General features: G+C 34.2%; 1 protein-coding gene across 1 annotated transcript in view; it reads right to left on the bottom strand.

Moving 5' to 3' along the window:
- Positions 1–18201, bottom strand: part of Pvr (PDGF- and VEGF-receptor related) — a 67337-nt gene that overhangs the window by 45823 nt on the left and 3313 nt on the right. The window contains exons 2-5 of the mRNA XM_076621052.1: positions 11435–11571; positions 9121–9304; positions 8427–8554; positions 7050–7188 (exon numbers count right to left, since the gene is read on the bottom strand). Coding sequence (XP_076477167.1) covers positions 7050–7188; positions 8427–8554; positions 9121–9304; positions 11435–11571 — 588 coding nt within the window. The remainder of the gene's footprint in view (positions 1–7049; positions 7189–8426; positions 8555–9120; positions 9305–11434; positions 11572–18201) is intronic.

Raw genomic sequence — 18201 nt, 5'->3', positions numbered from 1 at the left:
TAAACGAAGGTAAATTTCGACTGGCAATAAATGGCCTGGTGTCCTACATCATCATATTATAGGTCAATGAATTTGTCATGGCATGAACTACGCGCTTATCTGAATAAAAACATGCAAGTAGTTGCATTAAGAAAAAAGATCACCTTGAAATCTGGAAGGCACATCTACCTAAATAAGGTTTGTGCTCGTCACAAGACATCTCCCTCGAAATAAAGTACATTTTACTTCGTTACATATTTTTGCATAACGTATAGTTTAGAGTTCAGGAAACAGTTGCGTGTATTACTTCGAATGAGTCATCTTGTATTTATCTCACTTTGAAGCAGTGTAAATATTAGACTTTATAAATATAGCTTTCAGATCTTTATTTCGCGTAATAATTATAAACTAAATTAAGTTGACTTTTGTATAATGCTTACCATTGTACATCCTAAAATCAATTCTTTCTATGTAAAGTATATTTTTAGATTTACTTTTCTAATTTCATATCGTCAATGAATATTTTTTTAACACACTGTATGAATATAATATAAAAATTGGGTCAAATTCGTTTTTTTTCGAAACAATAGAAAATGTGAATCTACTCATATTCAACAATTGTGTATAAATCATATACCATACGAGACATGCAAGGAATACCTGAAAATATATTTCATCAATCTATGATTAACAACACGTGTGACTTTATCAAGCTGCCACAGCTTTCCTGAAAGCTCTGGCTTTTGCTTCTGTGTTTCAAGTATCGATGATGATCACTGAATCCGGTTCAGGCGTGACGGGCTGATAAAGGGCTGATCGCCGATAAAGATCTAGACTAATTGCGAACCTCTGCAGTAGACACTTTTTATAAATATGTTATATGTGTTAAATTGTTTGGAATGTCCATAGCACTGTCATGAGTTGAATACGGATTTTTACGTATTTGTGAAACATTTAAAAGTGTAAAAATGCACGTAATATGCAAAAATATATGTATAAACCATCCAAGCGTCATACCATAAAATGATCAAATACAAATACGAAATATACTGTTTGTATCTGTGCGGATACAAATTACGCTCAATGTATTAATGGTGTAGAAGTTAATAAAATTATATCTACAGCAAGCTTGTCATTAACTTAAGATCCAATCGTTATAATTTCTGATGTTATACAATTAGAAATGGAAATATATGTTTCCTACGACGGAAAGTACGAGTTGAAGCTTATATTGAAAAACGCAATTTTAAAGCGCTTGGCCAGGCTGCTGATTTGGAATCATCTCGATATCAATTTAACAATTGTAGAAAAATCACTGAACATTGATCAAATGAAATTGGTGAACAACAAATTCTTTGCAACAACAATAGTTAACAATGAATAAATTGAAGAAATTTTGCAAACAGGACCGATCTGTGAATTGCCCCTAGAAGATGCAAACGGTTTCGCTCTGATAGCTCAATCCAATCCTAAGTAATCGATGGGCATACATAAAAATTCGACTTGCAAAAAAAAAAATAGTTCACGAAAAACAAACGCAAAAAAGTTTTGGAATTGGACCAGTGGGGGAACATGCGCTACGAGAAGCAAAAAGAATCATCTTGATTGGTTAAGCCGTTTCGGAAAAACGCAAAAATATTAGTTTTAAAAAAAATTGTTTAAGACGATCAAATCGAAAAAAATTTTTTAACGGGACTAACCGGATAACATGTTCTACAATGTGCAAAAAAATCACCTCGGATTGGTTAAAACATTTCGGGGTAGTTGATGAACATACATAAAAAGGAAAAAGAAGACAACATATATATACATATTTTTTTATATATATGTAGGGGGTTGAATGATGAGATTACTAGTAGGTAAAATCGTCAATGTATTTAAAATTGTCCGTACAATGTCGTAGTCGCGAAACGGTGTGTGTAACGTCGTTTGGTCGCAGTTTATAATAATCCGTTTGCGATCGCTTCCGTTCATTTATAGTAGTCAGGGGGAAATCGGGAGATTCAAATTTGTCTTTGTTTTACGGTTACATGTAGCGGCGACGTTGTTTTGCTCGGAGTGTGTTTATTCTTACATTATACGTAACCTAACGAACTTTATACTCCGAAGCAAAACAGCAACATGATTTGAATCGAATTCTAACTCTTGTGCCGCTACATCACCCCCCTACCAGTGATAACGTTTTTATTGCATTTCCCAGGAAAGTCCCCGTGTGTGATAATTTGTGATGTCTGACCTGCCTGTAGCCGATTGGGAAAACGGACTCTTCGGCCAGACCGCGTAACGTACCTATTACTAGTGTTTCCTTCATTGCTTTCGTTATTCCTATTTACGTCGCTTTCGTTGCGAGCGTTCGTCTGTTCTACTGGAATAAGCATGTCATGGGTTTCGACGGTTTTCGCTTCGAGATCCTCTGATACTACAAAGGCTGGCTTTAGCCGGTCGACGGAAACCGTTATATCGCGATTGTTGACACTAATAGTATACGTTTTCTCGCCTCTTCGCGTTACTCTAAACGGCCCATCGTAAGGCAGCTGTAAAGAGCCTCTAATTGCGTCGTGTCGTAAGAATACATAGGGGGAAGACTTCAATTCGCGGAAAATGAATAATTTCTTTTCACCGTGTTGTGTAACGGGCTGAGACCGGACTTTCTCCATTTGTTCCTTGAGCAGGGTTGCGAATTCCGAGGTGGCCCGCTGCTTAGTTGGTAGAAAGAACTCTGCCGGCAAACGTATGCCGGTGCCGTATATCATCTCGGCTGCCATTGCGTTTAGGTCCTCCTTTATCGCGGTTCTAATGCCTAATAGCACGATTGACAGAATTTCGACCCAGTTGCTCGTGTCGTGGCACTTGATCGCCGCTTTAAGCTGTCTATGCAGGCATTCTACCATCCCATTAGACGCAGGATGATGGGCCGATGTGCGTAGGTGCGTGATATCGAGCAACCGGCACAACTCTTCGAACAGACGCGATTCGAATTGGCGTCCTTGGTCGGTTGTTATTTTTAAAGGGACGCCGAAACGAGAAATCCAAGTTGATAGGAGGGCCGCGGCAACGGTTGACGCTTCCATGTCGGCAATGGGAACGGCTTCTGGCCAGCGCGAAAAACGATCAATGCACGTTAGATAGTATCGAAAGCCCTGCGAATACTGCATTACGATAATATCCACGTGTATATGCTCGAATCGGCCTGCTAAAGTTCCGAACGATCCAACTGGTGATGATACATGCCTGGTGACTTTATTACGCTGGCACGGTATGCATTGCCGCGTCCACGTACAGCAATCTTTGTTTACAGACGGCCAGACAAAACGCGTCGTCACCAGTTTTTGTGTGGCGCGTATTCCCGGATAAGAAAGTGCGTGTAACGACTGAAACACGTTGTGTCATAACGATTTCGGTACGAACGGCCGCAAGGTCCCGATCGACGTGTCGCAGTATATTTCGGTGTCTTTTTCAGGGAATCGGATCTTCTCAAGCCGCAGCATGCGAGAATCGGAATTGAGGATTTGGCGTAGTTTATTGTCGTTATCTTGTGCTACTGCTAACATTCGATGATCTACCGCGTTTTCGATTGTCTCGATACGGGATAGCGCGTCGGCTACATCATTTTCTACGCCTTTAACGTACCGGATATCTGTCGTGAACGGAGCTATGTAGTCAAGATAGCAAAATTGTCGAGGCGAACATTTTTCGAGTTTCTGGCAAAATGCGTAGACGAGGGGTTTATGGTCCGTGTATATTATGAATTTTCTGCCTTCGACGGCGTGTCGAAAGCGTTTAACGGCAGTGTAAATCGCAAGGAGTTCGCGGTCGTAGGCGCTATATTTTTGTTGCACGGGTGTTAAAGATTTCGTAGTAAACCCTAGCGGTTGCCACTTGTCGTTCGCGCGTTGTTGCAAAACGGCTCCTACTGCGTAATCGGACGCGTCTACTGTGAGGCTGACGAGCGCACCGGGTGTCGGGTGCGCTAACAATGTGGCGTCCACGAAGGCGTGTTTTGATTCTTCAAAGCTGATTTCCGCGCGATTGGACCATTCGATGGACGCGTTACCCTTTTTCGCGCCTTTTAGCATCTCGTTAAGCAGTTGCAAAATTTTTGCGGCCCTCGGTATGAAACGTCGATAGAAGTTAATCATACCGAGGTACCTGCGTAATTGTTTAATGTCCGCGGGTTTCGGAATTCTGATAATCGCTACGACACGCTCGGTTGGCGGCTTTATTCCGTCGGCGTTCACGGTGTAGCCAAGAAACGTGAGTTCGCGTGCGCCGAATTCGCATTTCGCGAGGTTTATAACTACGCCGTAATCGCTAAGGCGGCTAAACAACGTTCGTAGATGCTCGCGGTGCTGGATTTCATTCTCCGATGCAATGAGGAAGTCATCTATGTACGCGTAGACGAAATCGAGACCACGGGTGACTTTGTCGACGAATCACTGACATGTTTGCGCGGCGTTTCGAAACCCAAACATCATATTGGTTGCTTCGAAAAGTCCGAACGGTGTCATTATTGCCGTTTTCTTTACATCTTCCGGCGCGATAGGAATTTGATGGTAAGCGCGAACGGGGTCAATTTTTGAAAATATGCGCTTACCATGTAAATGATGGGCAAAGTCCTCGATGTGGGGAGGCGTGTATCTGTCGGGTATCGTCCGAGCGTTTAACGCGCGGTAGTCGCCGCATGGTCGCAAATTTCCATCCTTTTTGGGCACGACGTGAAGAGGTGATGCCCACGGGCTTTTCGATGGACGCATCACGCCTTGTTCGATCATCAACTCAAATTCGGCTTTCACCTGCTTGAGCCGGTCCGGAGCGAGGCGTCGGGGTTTGTTGTAGACCGGCGGGCCAGGCGTAGTTTCGATGTGGTGTACTACGCCGTGTCGGGCCTTTTCCTTCCCGAAAGACGGAGGACGCGTGAGGGCCGGGAATTCCGCCAGTACACCAAATCGCCACAGATAGTTTTCACCGATGGCGTGTTGTCTATGGCGACGTACCCTTTCGATGATAACTGGGTTGTCGTGTCGATTAATCTTTTATTCCGTTGGTCCACGAGCAACCCGTAGTGGCTCAGGAAATCCATGCCTGGACGTCGGCCACTGTAAAATGCCACTTGAAGGCGCGTCGAAGGGACAGGTTGAGGTGGATCGCGACTGTACCATATGTCGCAATTCGTGTCCCGTTAGCCGCGAACAATTCGTACTCGCTTTTCTTCGCAAGTCCCTGCATTTTGCTGCGCGGGTAGACGCTGATGTCCGCGCCGGTGTCTACCAAGTACGAGATGCGCGTGTTTTTGTCGAGAACGAAAATGCGTCAGGAGATCAAGCCGTCGTCGTTTGCCGCGTTTACGGACGGTCGGTCCCGTTTTCCCGATTTCCATGTACACGGTGAGGTGCATTCTCGCGCATTCGCCATACGTCGCATGATAAAAGCATAAGCCGCCTTGCCGTGGCGGGCTTCGGGATCGCGAGCGGCGGCGGTATTTCGCGCAGGAGCATGGTCGCCGGCGGTCCCCGATGGTCAACGCGTTTATTTGCGCCTGCATCTGCATCATCTGTTCCCTCAGCGCGTTGATGACGGCAGCCGTGGCATCGTTTACTCCGCCGCCGTATGTCGTTGGATTACGTACTGCCGTGGTTCGGTCTGTGCTGACCGCAACAACCTGTCCTAGTTCCGGGCGTATTTCATGGTTGCTGTCGGCGATCGTGGTCAGAGTTTCGGGTCTCTTATCCTGAACGGAGGCTAGGACGCGCTGTACGTGCACCGGAAGTCGGCCTTCCCAAAGAGTCCGGATGGGTTCGTCTGATGTTGCAGGGGTGGCGAGGCTTTACAGGTCCCGGTAAAATTGAGAAGGCGTCCTGTCGCCTAGTTGTTCGCTTTCTATTATTTTACGTAGGCGTCGGGCGTCTGATTCGCCCAGCCTCTTAATGAGTTCCTTTTTGAGGAACTCGTACTGCCCGCTCTTCGGTGGATTGGCTAAGATGTCGCGGATGAGTCGCACATACGGTTTATCGATGTTCGCGATGGCGGCATTATATTTGGCCTCCTCACTCGTAATCCGGGCGTGTTTGAACTGTGCCTCTAACACATTAAACCACAGCTCTACATCATCCGCCCAGAACGGTGGTATGCGGAGCTGAGCGTTTACCGCGTCCACGTTACCGAGCTCGTTTTTGTCGGTACTCGTCATCTCGAAAGCTCTAATACTCGCGGAGTTCGAAATCTTATCGGCACTCTCCCGGTTATTTCTATTACTTTGATCACATCGGGGTCACCACTGTGGGAGAAGTGTAGTAATTGATGGTTGCTGCCAGGTGAAAAGGGAATGCGCGTTTCGTCCAGGGACTACCGGTGGACTCGTCAGTAAGGCTATACCCGGTAGTCCCTGCCTTAGACGTAGAGGGAGTCTCGCTAGGTGCGGTATTTGTATCATGCGCCCGTATATTCGACCGCTAGCGAGACAGACTCGTTGTCGTCGTAGTGGCCCACTGGTGTTGGCGGTTGGTACCCGGATCGCCCGGGAGGTATTACGACCGCGTTGATGCCTCGACCTGTCGGCGTCCTGTTGGTACCGATCCGCGACATATACATGTCGAACCTAGATACCTTCCTTCTTTTCCAAAGTCGGTATAAAAATGATTCCGATAGGAACAGAATTTTAGACGTGTTTCTTCTTGTAGATGCAGGTGCAGAGATCATATGAAGGTAACATACGTTTTCTTACAATCGTATTTTTTAACATACTAATCTATCTTGTGCCGAAAGAATTGATTTTAAGACCTAATACAATTAAGAGAATTTAAAATATAAACATAGTTCGATATTGCCCTGACACAAATATTCGTAAAATATACAGTTTTCCTTAGATCGTTATTTTTATGATTATTAAACATATTATTTGCAACAAATAAAAGTTTTGTCAGTTATAAAAGTTACAAACGTTCTCTATATGTTAGAATAGTATATCTTATTCAATAAATAGGTAGAATAAGATTTACGACTTTAGATGTTATTTTTGTGTCTTTATATAAACGGTGAGGGTTAAATTAACATTTTTTGTGAAGTATACTTACGCTGCACTAAGAAGAAATATGTGATTTCATGGACCTCATCTGCTTGATCTATTACGCATTTAAAGTATCCACTGTCTTTTAACGTGATATTTGTCAATGTGAGACCAATTCTCGGATTGAAATTTATTTGCTCCTGGGGCTGCACAGTGAATTCGATTTTAATACAACAATTATAAATGATACAATAAATTCTTATATTTTTATATTATTAATATTCGAATTTATCAATCCGATATTTCTGTCCGACCCATTTACATATCTGAATATCTCCTAATTACGTATCTCTGTTAAAATTTTTATTCATGATTAAGTTTTATTTTAATTTTATTCATTTATTTATTTTATAATTTAAAGCGTAATTTTGGAACTATATTCCAGTTAAGTTTTAATTTTTAACTAACACTATAATATGTATTATAAAAATAAACCACTTTGAAAATTTTCACTATATTTGTTGCACTTGGTTTTCATACCATATAAATATTTCAAGTGTGGAAAATCCGTTGATAACTTTCTAATTTATAAAGTAAATTATTTAATCAAGATTGTATGAATTAAATGCCTTCATAATAAGCATAAAAGTAACAAAAATAGGAGTCAAAATTGACGATAAAACGAAATCTCCTCTTCTTCCGATTTTGATCCATGGACTGGCTAAAATGATGACATTATACGAATAATCGCTCTGGATCTAAACTAATAACGGTAATATTAAAAATCATCAAATTTTTCGGATCCACAGTGCAGTTATCATATGCCCATGCCTATCCATCGTATCTTATACGATGTACACAATATTCGTTAAAGTGGCTTACACTATATTTCTCGTGATAGTATAACCAAATGTTATTTTCGTTATTATTTTTTCCAGACATATTTTTTTTAGTTTTTCTTTTTTGTTCGTCGATTTTTGGTTTTTTAATGGTTAATGCCAAAAGATTAAACGGCAGTTTATGGACCAGCGGAATACAGTATACAATGTTTTACATGGCGACAATGATCGGTTCTTTTAAATAGTAATAGAGAAACTGGGATGAACGGTTTTACTTATCTACATAGTTTTTATAGGTTTGTTTATGTTCCTAATTATTATTAGAAAAAATATGTATTTATCACACATAAAAGTAGACCTCCCCAATACTTTTCGCTGTATTTGACTCCATATAAATATTTTAAGTACTATATAAGTATAGTTGAATGTATTGTATTCTAGTAAATCTGATTAACAGGAGATTTAAATGTTCTTTGTAGAATAATACGATTAATTTTTTTGCAAAAGACAAATGACAGTGTTCGCTCCGGTATATTTGTCTAATATTTTTACTATTACTAGTTGAATAAAAGATATTAATATTAAGCGCATATAAATAAACTTACCGCCTCGTTTAAGAAGACTTGGACTGTGAAATTGGGTGACGTTGGTCTGCATGGTATTACGGCAGACCCACCGACTGCTGCATGTAGTGAAGCAAAGGTATTCGCTTCTACGAACACATTTGTAGTCGCTGGAACAGTCAATACTAAATTAACATATTATAATCATATAAATTACAAATTTATCCCGATTTAGTTAAAATCCGTTAAAATTATCCCGAACCGTGTAATCATTTCATCGTCGCGTCGTTCAAATATTGTAAAAATAGTAAACATACAGTTGTTTACAAATATATTTTAACATTTATAGAAATCTGTTTTGGATATATTTTATGTACGTTATACAAAACATTTTGGAATTTCATCAACAGTCAATAAGACAATAAGATATTAGTAATTATTATTGGTATAGACATATATATATCATATATTTCAAATATATATACATGTATTGGGAAGAATATTGGGATTTTATTAACATGTTTTATTCAACTATTACGATTATATTGATAAAGTTTCAAACGGATCTTCAAAGGATAAATTAAACGCTTATGGACCCTTAGAATCATATATCATAGAGTTTTATACGTGTTTTCTACATGTATATGAATCGTAAAAGACGCTACAAATTTTCCGAACAACCCATTATTTGTTTATGATGATAGTTTAGGTAAAAAGCATTTAAAAATCCACTTACACTGAACGTAAACATATACCATGCTTTTAGATGTTTTAAAGTTAGGATGTGAGGTAACTTGTAAAACATTTCCAGGGCAACCATATAACCCTGTATCTCCATGAACAGTTTCACGTCGCTGGAACATGTACATATAAATTCCGTGCTCGATGTGTTCTTGTGCATGCACTGGCGAAGTGACGATCTATTATTAGATTAAACATAATTAGTGATTATGGTAATACTATTTCTGACAATAAAGAATTAACGTAAGAAATAACGTAATAAACACAGAATCTATAGAAAATCCCAATACAATTTTAACATTATCATAAAAATAGAATTTAATAAACTGAAGATAAGAACATACAATCTTGTTATAAGTATGTATATACAGGGCGGTTGGTAACTGGTGGTACAAGTGGAAAGGAGGTGATTCTAAGTGAAAAAAGAAGACGAAAATATAGAATAATAATTTTTCGTTTGAGGCTTTGTTTTCGAGAAAATCGACTTTGAATTTTCGCCCGGTACGCGTGCGGTAAGTTATAACGGATCTCACTGTAGATCGTTATCTCGATGGAAAAATTAAAAAAAAAAGAAAATTAAAAAAAAAAATTTTTATTCTATATTTTCGACTCCTTTTTTCGCGTAGAATCACACCCTTTCCGCTTGTACCACCAATTACCAAGCATCCTGTATATAATGAAGTCAATATATAATTAAAATTCAATATATACATAAAATTGTAATGTATTAAATATACGTAGGTACATAGATTCTGTTAAAAATTGTTACAATTTTATTATATTATGAAAATGAAATTTTATAAATTCACCATTAGACGGTAAAATTAGTAAGATTCAATATGTATTGTATATAGGATTCTAATTCATGAAATATAGTATAATATGAAATTATACGATAAATTCAGTTTATTATAAATATAGATAAATAAATAACTTTATTTTGTTGCTCTTCAGCCATGAAAAGGAAGTTAGCATGTGCTTGTGCCTACAAAAACAATATAAATATACATCAATACAATGATTCTAAATTAACTAAAAATATTAAAGTTTTTACAGTTTATTAAAATTTTACAGGTGTATAATGTTATGATATAAATATAAAACACATAGGGAAAAGTTAAATATCGTAGTAGGTTAAATATTGTGAAGCAAATACGAAAGAAATAATCGGACATGGCTGAAGAGCGTGTGATGTGAACAGTGTGTAAGAACATGTATAAAAGCGAATTTTAATGGAAGTGGGAGTAGAGGCAAAAAATAGAGGTAGATAAAAAGGAATAGGTGTAGTTCACAAAAAATAAAAGATAACTAGGCGAAGGTAGGAAAGCTAACTTTTCTGAGAGAACGAATCTTGGTAATGACGTATTGATTAGGAAATGAATTGGGACAGTCTCCAAAAAAGATAGAAGTTAGGAAATCAAACCGTGGGTATCTTACAAATATCGATAAAGCAACAGAAACAGGCAGGGAAAGATGTTACAGAGACAGGCATGTTAGATGAATTTTTAAATAAAATCGGAAAAAATCCAAGTGAAGTATAAGAGAAGAAAAAAGTACTACCTGAAAAAAGGACAAGAAGGAGAGACGGAAATAACGAAGAAAAATGTGGAAAATACAGAAGATAAGAATAAGAATAAGAATAAAAAGAGCACCAGGGAAAGAAATTAAAAAAACAGAGAGATTGTAGAAATATTAACGTCCATAGCAGGTTTGATCAACGAAATTTAAGGTTTGAGAGGAAGAATGAGGTAAAAAAATTGTTCAATGGAACAAGAATTAAAAGACTTGAAACAGACGACGAGAAAGAAAGGAAATGAAAAGATTGTTGGAAAATGAGAGAAAAGAGATGTTAGATATAATTAAACAATTCGAGAACAAGAGACTAAAATCGAGAAAAAAGAGGGTCACAATAATAACAAAATCATTGGATAGAAGCTAGATGATTTGGAGAGAAGGATAAGAAGGAAGATAGAAGAAGATGAGAAGGCGAGCTAAATGCTAAAGTAGAAAGAATAAAAAGAATGATAGAATTATGAAACAGGAGAAACAAAAAAAATAACATGGTAGTTGAAGAATCTAAGATATCGGATAGAATCTTTTATATTGTATATATTTTTTCGTGTTATGTATATTCAATGCACTTTTTCACCTGCAAATTTTCCATAAATGTATAGAAGTTCGCGGTCTAATTATAACATTTCACATCTCAGACAGTTCAATATCTTTCGATAGTTTAAAGCTATTGCGTTTACTCGGAAGTTTGTTCCTAGAGGTGGTACTATTACATCAATTATTTTTTATAAACTTACCGCATTTCTCGAGTCTTGAGGATAAATGAAAGAAATCCTTTCGTGGCCGGTGCACTTAATCTCTAAAGAGTCGTTTTCATTTATAAGAAGATCGTCAGCTTCCATTATCGTAGTTATGTCATCCTCTGCTGATCTTGCTAATAAAAAAAAATAAAAAATCTTGTACGTTACATCCTAAATTTATCGAAAAAGCAAATAAGTAATATAACTCCGTTTATATAAACTCTATATAAACGAAGCTTTACTTACATAGTCTTTGATTAACTGAACTCTATCTGAGTTTTTGTTATCTAAACTACTATCGAACGTTACTGCAATTTCATAAACATATTATTTACATTTATTATTTATAAATTTGTTATTTATAATATTTATTATTTATTTACATTTATTTTAATTCATCTACAATATTTAGCCAAATGATTTTTTCCCATACATCTATTATTTCCATTTTTCTTTATCATTTCAATGTATTAAAATTAGTTCAATCTTATATTGTATATATGCCATTTATCATTCTATTCTTCATAAAGCATTTAATTAATTTCATGTTAATATATCTTATCAATTGTCCAAATACATTTCCCGATATTATATCTTTGTTAGAAACTTAATGAACCATAAAGTTGAATTAATTACACGATTCGTAACTACACGTGCTCAAATTCATATTCAAAGTCTTTAAGATGCGCAACAGTTACGCATTATGATGGGATCATGTCACCAATCGAAATTTATATAAAAATGAACTCCTATTATATATATATATATATATATAATTATATATATATATATAATAAATATATATATATATTATATTATATATATATATATTATATATATATATAATAAATTATATATATATATATAATAGGATATAATATATCATATAGGATATAATAGATAATATATATAGGATATAATATATATATTCAGATAATATATATATCATACATATCATAAATCAGATAATATATATATATATAAATAGTTCATATATATATATATATATATATATAATCTGAACTATATATATAGATAATATATATATTATATATTATATATATTATATATATTATATTATATATATTATATATATTATAATATATATATATATATATATATATTATCTGAACGAAAAACCATAGATAGTGAAAAGAATTAAGTGGACTTTTAATCATATGCACGACCTGGTTACCTATAGGAACCTGTTTGTTCCCGACAAAGTTTTCCTGTACATACATAGATTTCACAACCGAATTCCTTGTTAATTATAATTATTCGGAACAGGAACATCATTACTAATTTCAATAACTTAGACATAGGTTATCAAAGCGAACAAGGTTATCAAGATTCCAAGGTATCCACAAGAGGCTTTAGTTAAATTTAGGTTACGATTAATCTTGATTCAGCAGTAAGTGTCCACATTTTTATATAGCTAAATCTAAACTTAACTCATTCACTAGAGAGATAATTATTTTTAATATTGTATAAATGAAAAAGAAAAATCAATGGGTTATAAGCTAACAAGGGCCAGAGTAGTAGATATCCGTTCTAGTGGCAACATTAGCGTGAAATAATTTTCGATGAATCAGTTATTACATACATGGAATGTTGCACTCTATTCTGATCTTCAGTTGGTCAAAAATATAACAAATACATCTGCCGGCGTTGAAAAATTGCTTACATTTACGCAACAAAAATTTATAAAATAAATTGTTGAGTGATACACATAGTATTAAATATAAATTGCTTTATAATTTATAAAATAAAACCGAGCGGCGATTATATGTATAGGATAAAGTTGTTTAAAATGTTGATATTAACAATATATTTCAATGTCATTGCATTCGATGAAGTCACTCCTATTCCGAATAATTACCAATATTTTCTGTGCTAATAATAAATGTTCAAATACTTTCGTAAGTCACATTCGGATAGGAAGATGAGTAACAAATATTTTAAAACGAAGCCGGTTTTTCTTAGCCACAATATCCTGCGGATAATCGGTTCCATTTCATTCTTGCTGGTATCCTTTTACTACATAAAAACAGTAAAAACGCACATGTACCACGCGAGTTCGGTTCTGCGCATATATGTACAACCGTCTCTTGGGAGGAAGTCCTTTCTTTCCTCTTCTGATAATGCAGCCACATTATCAACCAACAGACTCGTTCCATCAGAAAAGCGAATAAATAAATCGCAAGTGAACGCTAACGAGAAAAACGCATTTGGAAAAGTTATTCTTCAATAGACAGATATTATTAGACAAAATACATTCTTTGCCATCAATGATATTCTTTACAATATCTGTATAATTTTTGTTTATCACCAGAAGAAGAAATATGCGTGTATAATCTTTACATTATATCGTGATAGCATAGGTGAATCAATGTTAGTAATGAAATATTAAAAGACGTCTTTGATGTTCAAGTGTAATAATTTCCAAGTGCACTTTTTATCTTATGATTTGTAGAATATACAGAGTATATCTAATGTACAAATACATATACATATCACTTATTTTATGTTATATAGAGTGATACAAATAACTGAAATGCCGTCTTTTACAAACGCAGTAGTGCATTTGAAAAGCGCAAATTTTTAAGCAGAGATGCATATTTACTTCTGTGTATATCAATTACTTGAAAGATTCTACGTAAAAAGCTATTGGGGTAATAATACTTAGGTATTCAGAAACCCATAAAAAACTGCATACTTAAGATTTTAGGTCTATAACTTTTTAACTTATGAAGCAAATTGTGTAATCAAAATTGTATGTATTAAATGACTCCATAATAAACATAAAATAGCAAAAGTAAGATTCCACAGTTCAAACATGTTCAAGTTTGATAGCTTGCTCGAATCTTTCTCGCCTTATAGGGTAAAAGGGCTTATGTCGTCAAATTTAATGTATGTACCGCAAAAGTACCTATATATGTACAAAATTAAAATTAAATCCTTGTAGGTAGTCGTTTTAAGACACAAGTGTTTCAATATCTTTTTCGCAGAATACTTAATATTTAGAGAAATCTAATATAAAGTAGATATCGAATATAAATTATAGATTTTTATCTTAAAAGATGCCACTGCACTTTTAGGTGTATCATTATACTTATGAAAAAAGTGAGACATATCGTAGAAAAGTAGACCTTCGTATGTCATTGATAGCTTTCTTCTAATAATTTTTCAAATAAATTAGACGTATAATTATTGCGAAGTTATATGTATAGCCAAGTAAAATGACACATTATTTAAATAATCGTTTGCAACCATTTTGTTTAATAATAAACAATTATTAGAATATTTCATTGAAACAAACTTAATTGACACAACTTTTACCTTAAAAGTTTTTACACTGATAATAACCAGTGATAATAGAATCTCAAACTAATAATTTATTAAATAAACAGCAAATTTAAAAGAGAAATGTGTATTGTTTTTGTCAAATTAAGTCGATTTAAATAATTCTTAGTAATCAGTTGATAGCAGCTTTAAGGTAACGCTGGAAATAATGTAAAACATGAATTTTGTGTACACACAAGTCGTGGGATTTGTTGTACATTGAGAAGTCTTGATAAGAACTGTTCAACCTACTAATGATAAAGAACGGAGAAAAACGAATGGCCTCTCGCAGATTAAATAGCATAAGATATATAGTGCCTTTCTGTTGTTTGGACACACAGATTACCATCGACTGAATAAACAAAAAATCCGAATAATTATCAGCACGTCAGATCAACTTCTATCCATATAATTGTTGAAATAAAAATTTTTATTCTATTTATTATTTTCTTTATTATTTTATCTTAAATAACATTTAATATTTGTTGATATTGACAATATTATCGATTATATTAAGTCCCTTAAGAACATATTATATAGTTGTTTTAAAAGTGACATAAGTCAAAATTAAAATTGATAGAAATATTAATATTTGTAAAAAATGTTGAAAAACAGTAAAAATGATATCGTTTTATCTAATTCGAACAAAACTGTGCTATATCCCACAAAAGCGTTTTATTACTAGTGATGTGTTCAATTTTAATAACCAATATTCATATATAGATACTAATAAATCGAAATCCAATACACAAGATTCGCTTGATAGATATATAATAGCTTGAAAAGGGATTGGCACACATTTTCCTGTCATTTAATAGTACTTGTACATGATTACAAAAATTTGATAATATGAAAATAAAATGTAGAAACTGCTAAAGAGACGTTTGATCGGAAAATAAGGTGTTGTATTATACTTGCCAAGTATATATTTACAAAATTTTCACACACTGATTTTCAACATCGCAAATATTAAAGCTAAAGCTAAGTAAAGTTCTATAGAATTACAAACGATAAATGGGATCAATTTTATTGAATGTCACTATTTAAGAAGGTAGTTCAGAAAAGCGATTTTAAGCGAATGGTGAATTTCTGATAAGGAACTCGTAGTTTCGAACTCATGTAACTGATCTCGTTGTAAACACGTCTTTGTTCATAAATTTAAATTGCATCGTTTTTTTCGGATTTCAGTTAGACAGAAAGAACTTCCATTTCAATTAATGTTATTTCAGTATTAGCATAAGTATAAGCTGTTAATATATTTTGGGATATGCCACTTTTCACGAATGAATTTAGATGGCCAATTTTTGTGATCGAGTAGCAACAAAATTGTTTTTTTCCGGAATGAACCATCATCAAAATGTACAAAGTAAGCATATTCTGGACTCTAGATTGTGATGTCAATTGTATCACTTTTGTTAACTTATTCTTCGTATTTTAAATCGAGCTGCTTTATCTTATTAATTATTTGATAATGGCCTGTTTTGTGCCATTTTCAAATAATTACTATTACGATTTCCGTTACCTAATACTCGATATTTCATGGACAAAAGTATTGCTTTTATAGACATTACTCCAAACTATGTCCAATATTTTGAACACATTATTGTATATCGAATGTATTAGGTGGTCCCAAAAGTTTCTTTCGTTTTATTAGGAAGTAACAGTTGTACAACATTTTATTTTTATATTATTTTATTGAATATGTACGATCCATTTTGTTCCAATAGAACAAAAATAATAATTGATATTTTTATAAATATACTAAAACGAACTACCATCTAATAGAACTTAGACAAAAAATTTGTTTTATTCATTAAAAATTGAATATTTTATATCATAGCCTAATTTTTTCAAGTTTAGTTTTTCTAAATGTTACATTTAGTTTTTGTAAATTATTCAGAAATGCATAAAAATCTGCAATCTACATATGACATAATATTTTAACTGTATGAAGTGAATCTTGAGTTTATTCAGATTTATGAGTATATATTGAACTTGATGTAATCACTCATCGCTAGTTTCACGAATTCATGTCAATAGATATCATCTTTTTAACGCTTCTTTCACACGACTGGATATCGATAATAAATTTTATCGTTTACGTTACAAATAATAAATTTGTCAATTTTCATTGGGATACATGTTGCATTCCGATGAAACATCGTAATTGATTGCTGTGAAACTATTATTTCGACCTAAATGAAATGAGTAGTTTACAATATTGGTCACAACCACTTTCTTTGGAGATATTTACAACTAACCACTTTATGAGTACATAATATATATGTATGTTGTAGATGAAATGGCTTAATAAAACATTTAATATTTATATCTTGCCTGAAAATAATATTAATCAAACTGTAATTTAACAGCTTTAATACATTTCGACCATTTGTAAAACAAAGTTACAATTTGGTACTCGAAACCTTTGGTTGATCATTATCGACAATTTTTTGTATATTTTTAATATTTGTATGTTTGATGGTGTACTTCAATTGAAATTATTCCGCGCCAACGCAGATTGTTCATTTTTTTAATATAATTTTTTAGAAAAAGCTGTTAAAACAGTAATTATATATAAGAAATGTTTAATAGCAAATTACTTATATAATAGTAGACCATAATAACACAAACTATAAGAAGTTTTACTTTCTTCTTTTCGTCAATTCCTTTTCTTAATTATGTTGATATATTCTACGATAATTATTTAGAAAGCTGCAATCATCTTGGATTTCGATGATTTTTTAATATATTGCAAAAATCAACATTTTGAACAACTTTTTCCTTTGCGTGTTATCGTCGGACTCTTAGTTTCCGAGATCTTTGCAAAAAACTGGCGGTATCACTACAATGAATTCTGCATATAATTGTTTACAAATAATGTCCGTGACAACGGATGACCCAACCTATATAAACTGTAAACAAATGATAAGAATTAGGTTCGGATTAAGCGTTATTTTATCTGGTCACCACACCGTGATGCTGCCTAACCCCAATCAATATTTAACGCATACGCTGTCACGGACGCAGAATCATAGCCAGAATTCACTGTGGTTGTACCGACAATTTTTTGCGAAAACTAACAATAAAACATATTTCGTGTATACGAAAAAGTTGTTCAGATGTCTCCAATAACATATTAAAAAATCATCGATATCTGAAATGGTGGAAGTTTTCGAAATAATTACTCTTAACTTTTATTTCCTTTTCTCTGAAGAATATATTTGACATAAAGTACAACCTTCATTAATTAATACAGAACAATTCTTTGAAACAGAATTAAAAGATTGGCTGTCTCAACATTTTTCCAGATTATGTTTAATAATCTCATTAGAACTTGGTAGGATAAAATTAATTTCTTTCCTTTTTTATATCTTTTACGGTTTTGACCGATATATATAATAATATATTTCGATCAATTT

The sequence above is a fragment of the Bombus vancouverensis genome, chromosome 8, assembly GCF_051014615.1.
Source record: "Bombus vancouverensis nearcticus chromosome 8, iyBomVanc1_principal, whole genome shotgun sequence".
Classification (NCBI taxonomy): Eukaryota; Metazoa; Arthropoda; class Insecta; order Hymenoptera; family Apidae; genus Bombus; species Bombus vancouverensis.
This window is presented reverse-complemented; position numbering and strand designations above follow the sequence as displayed.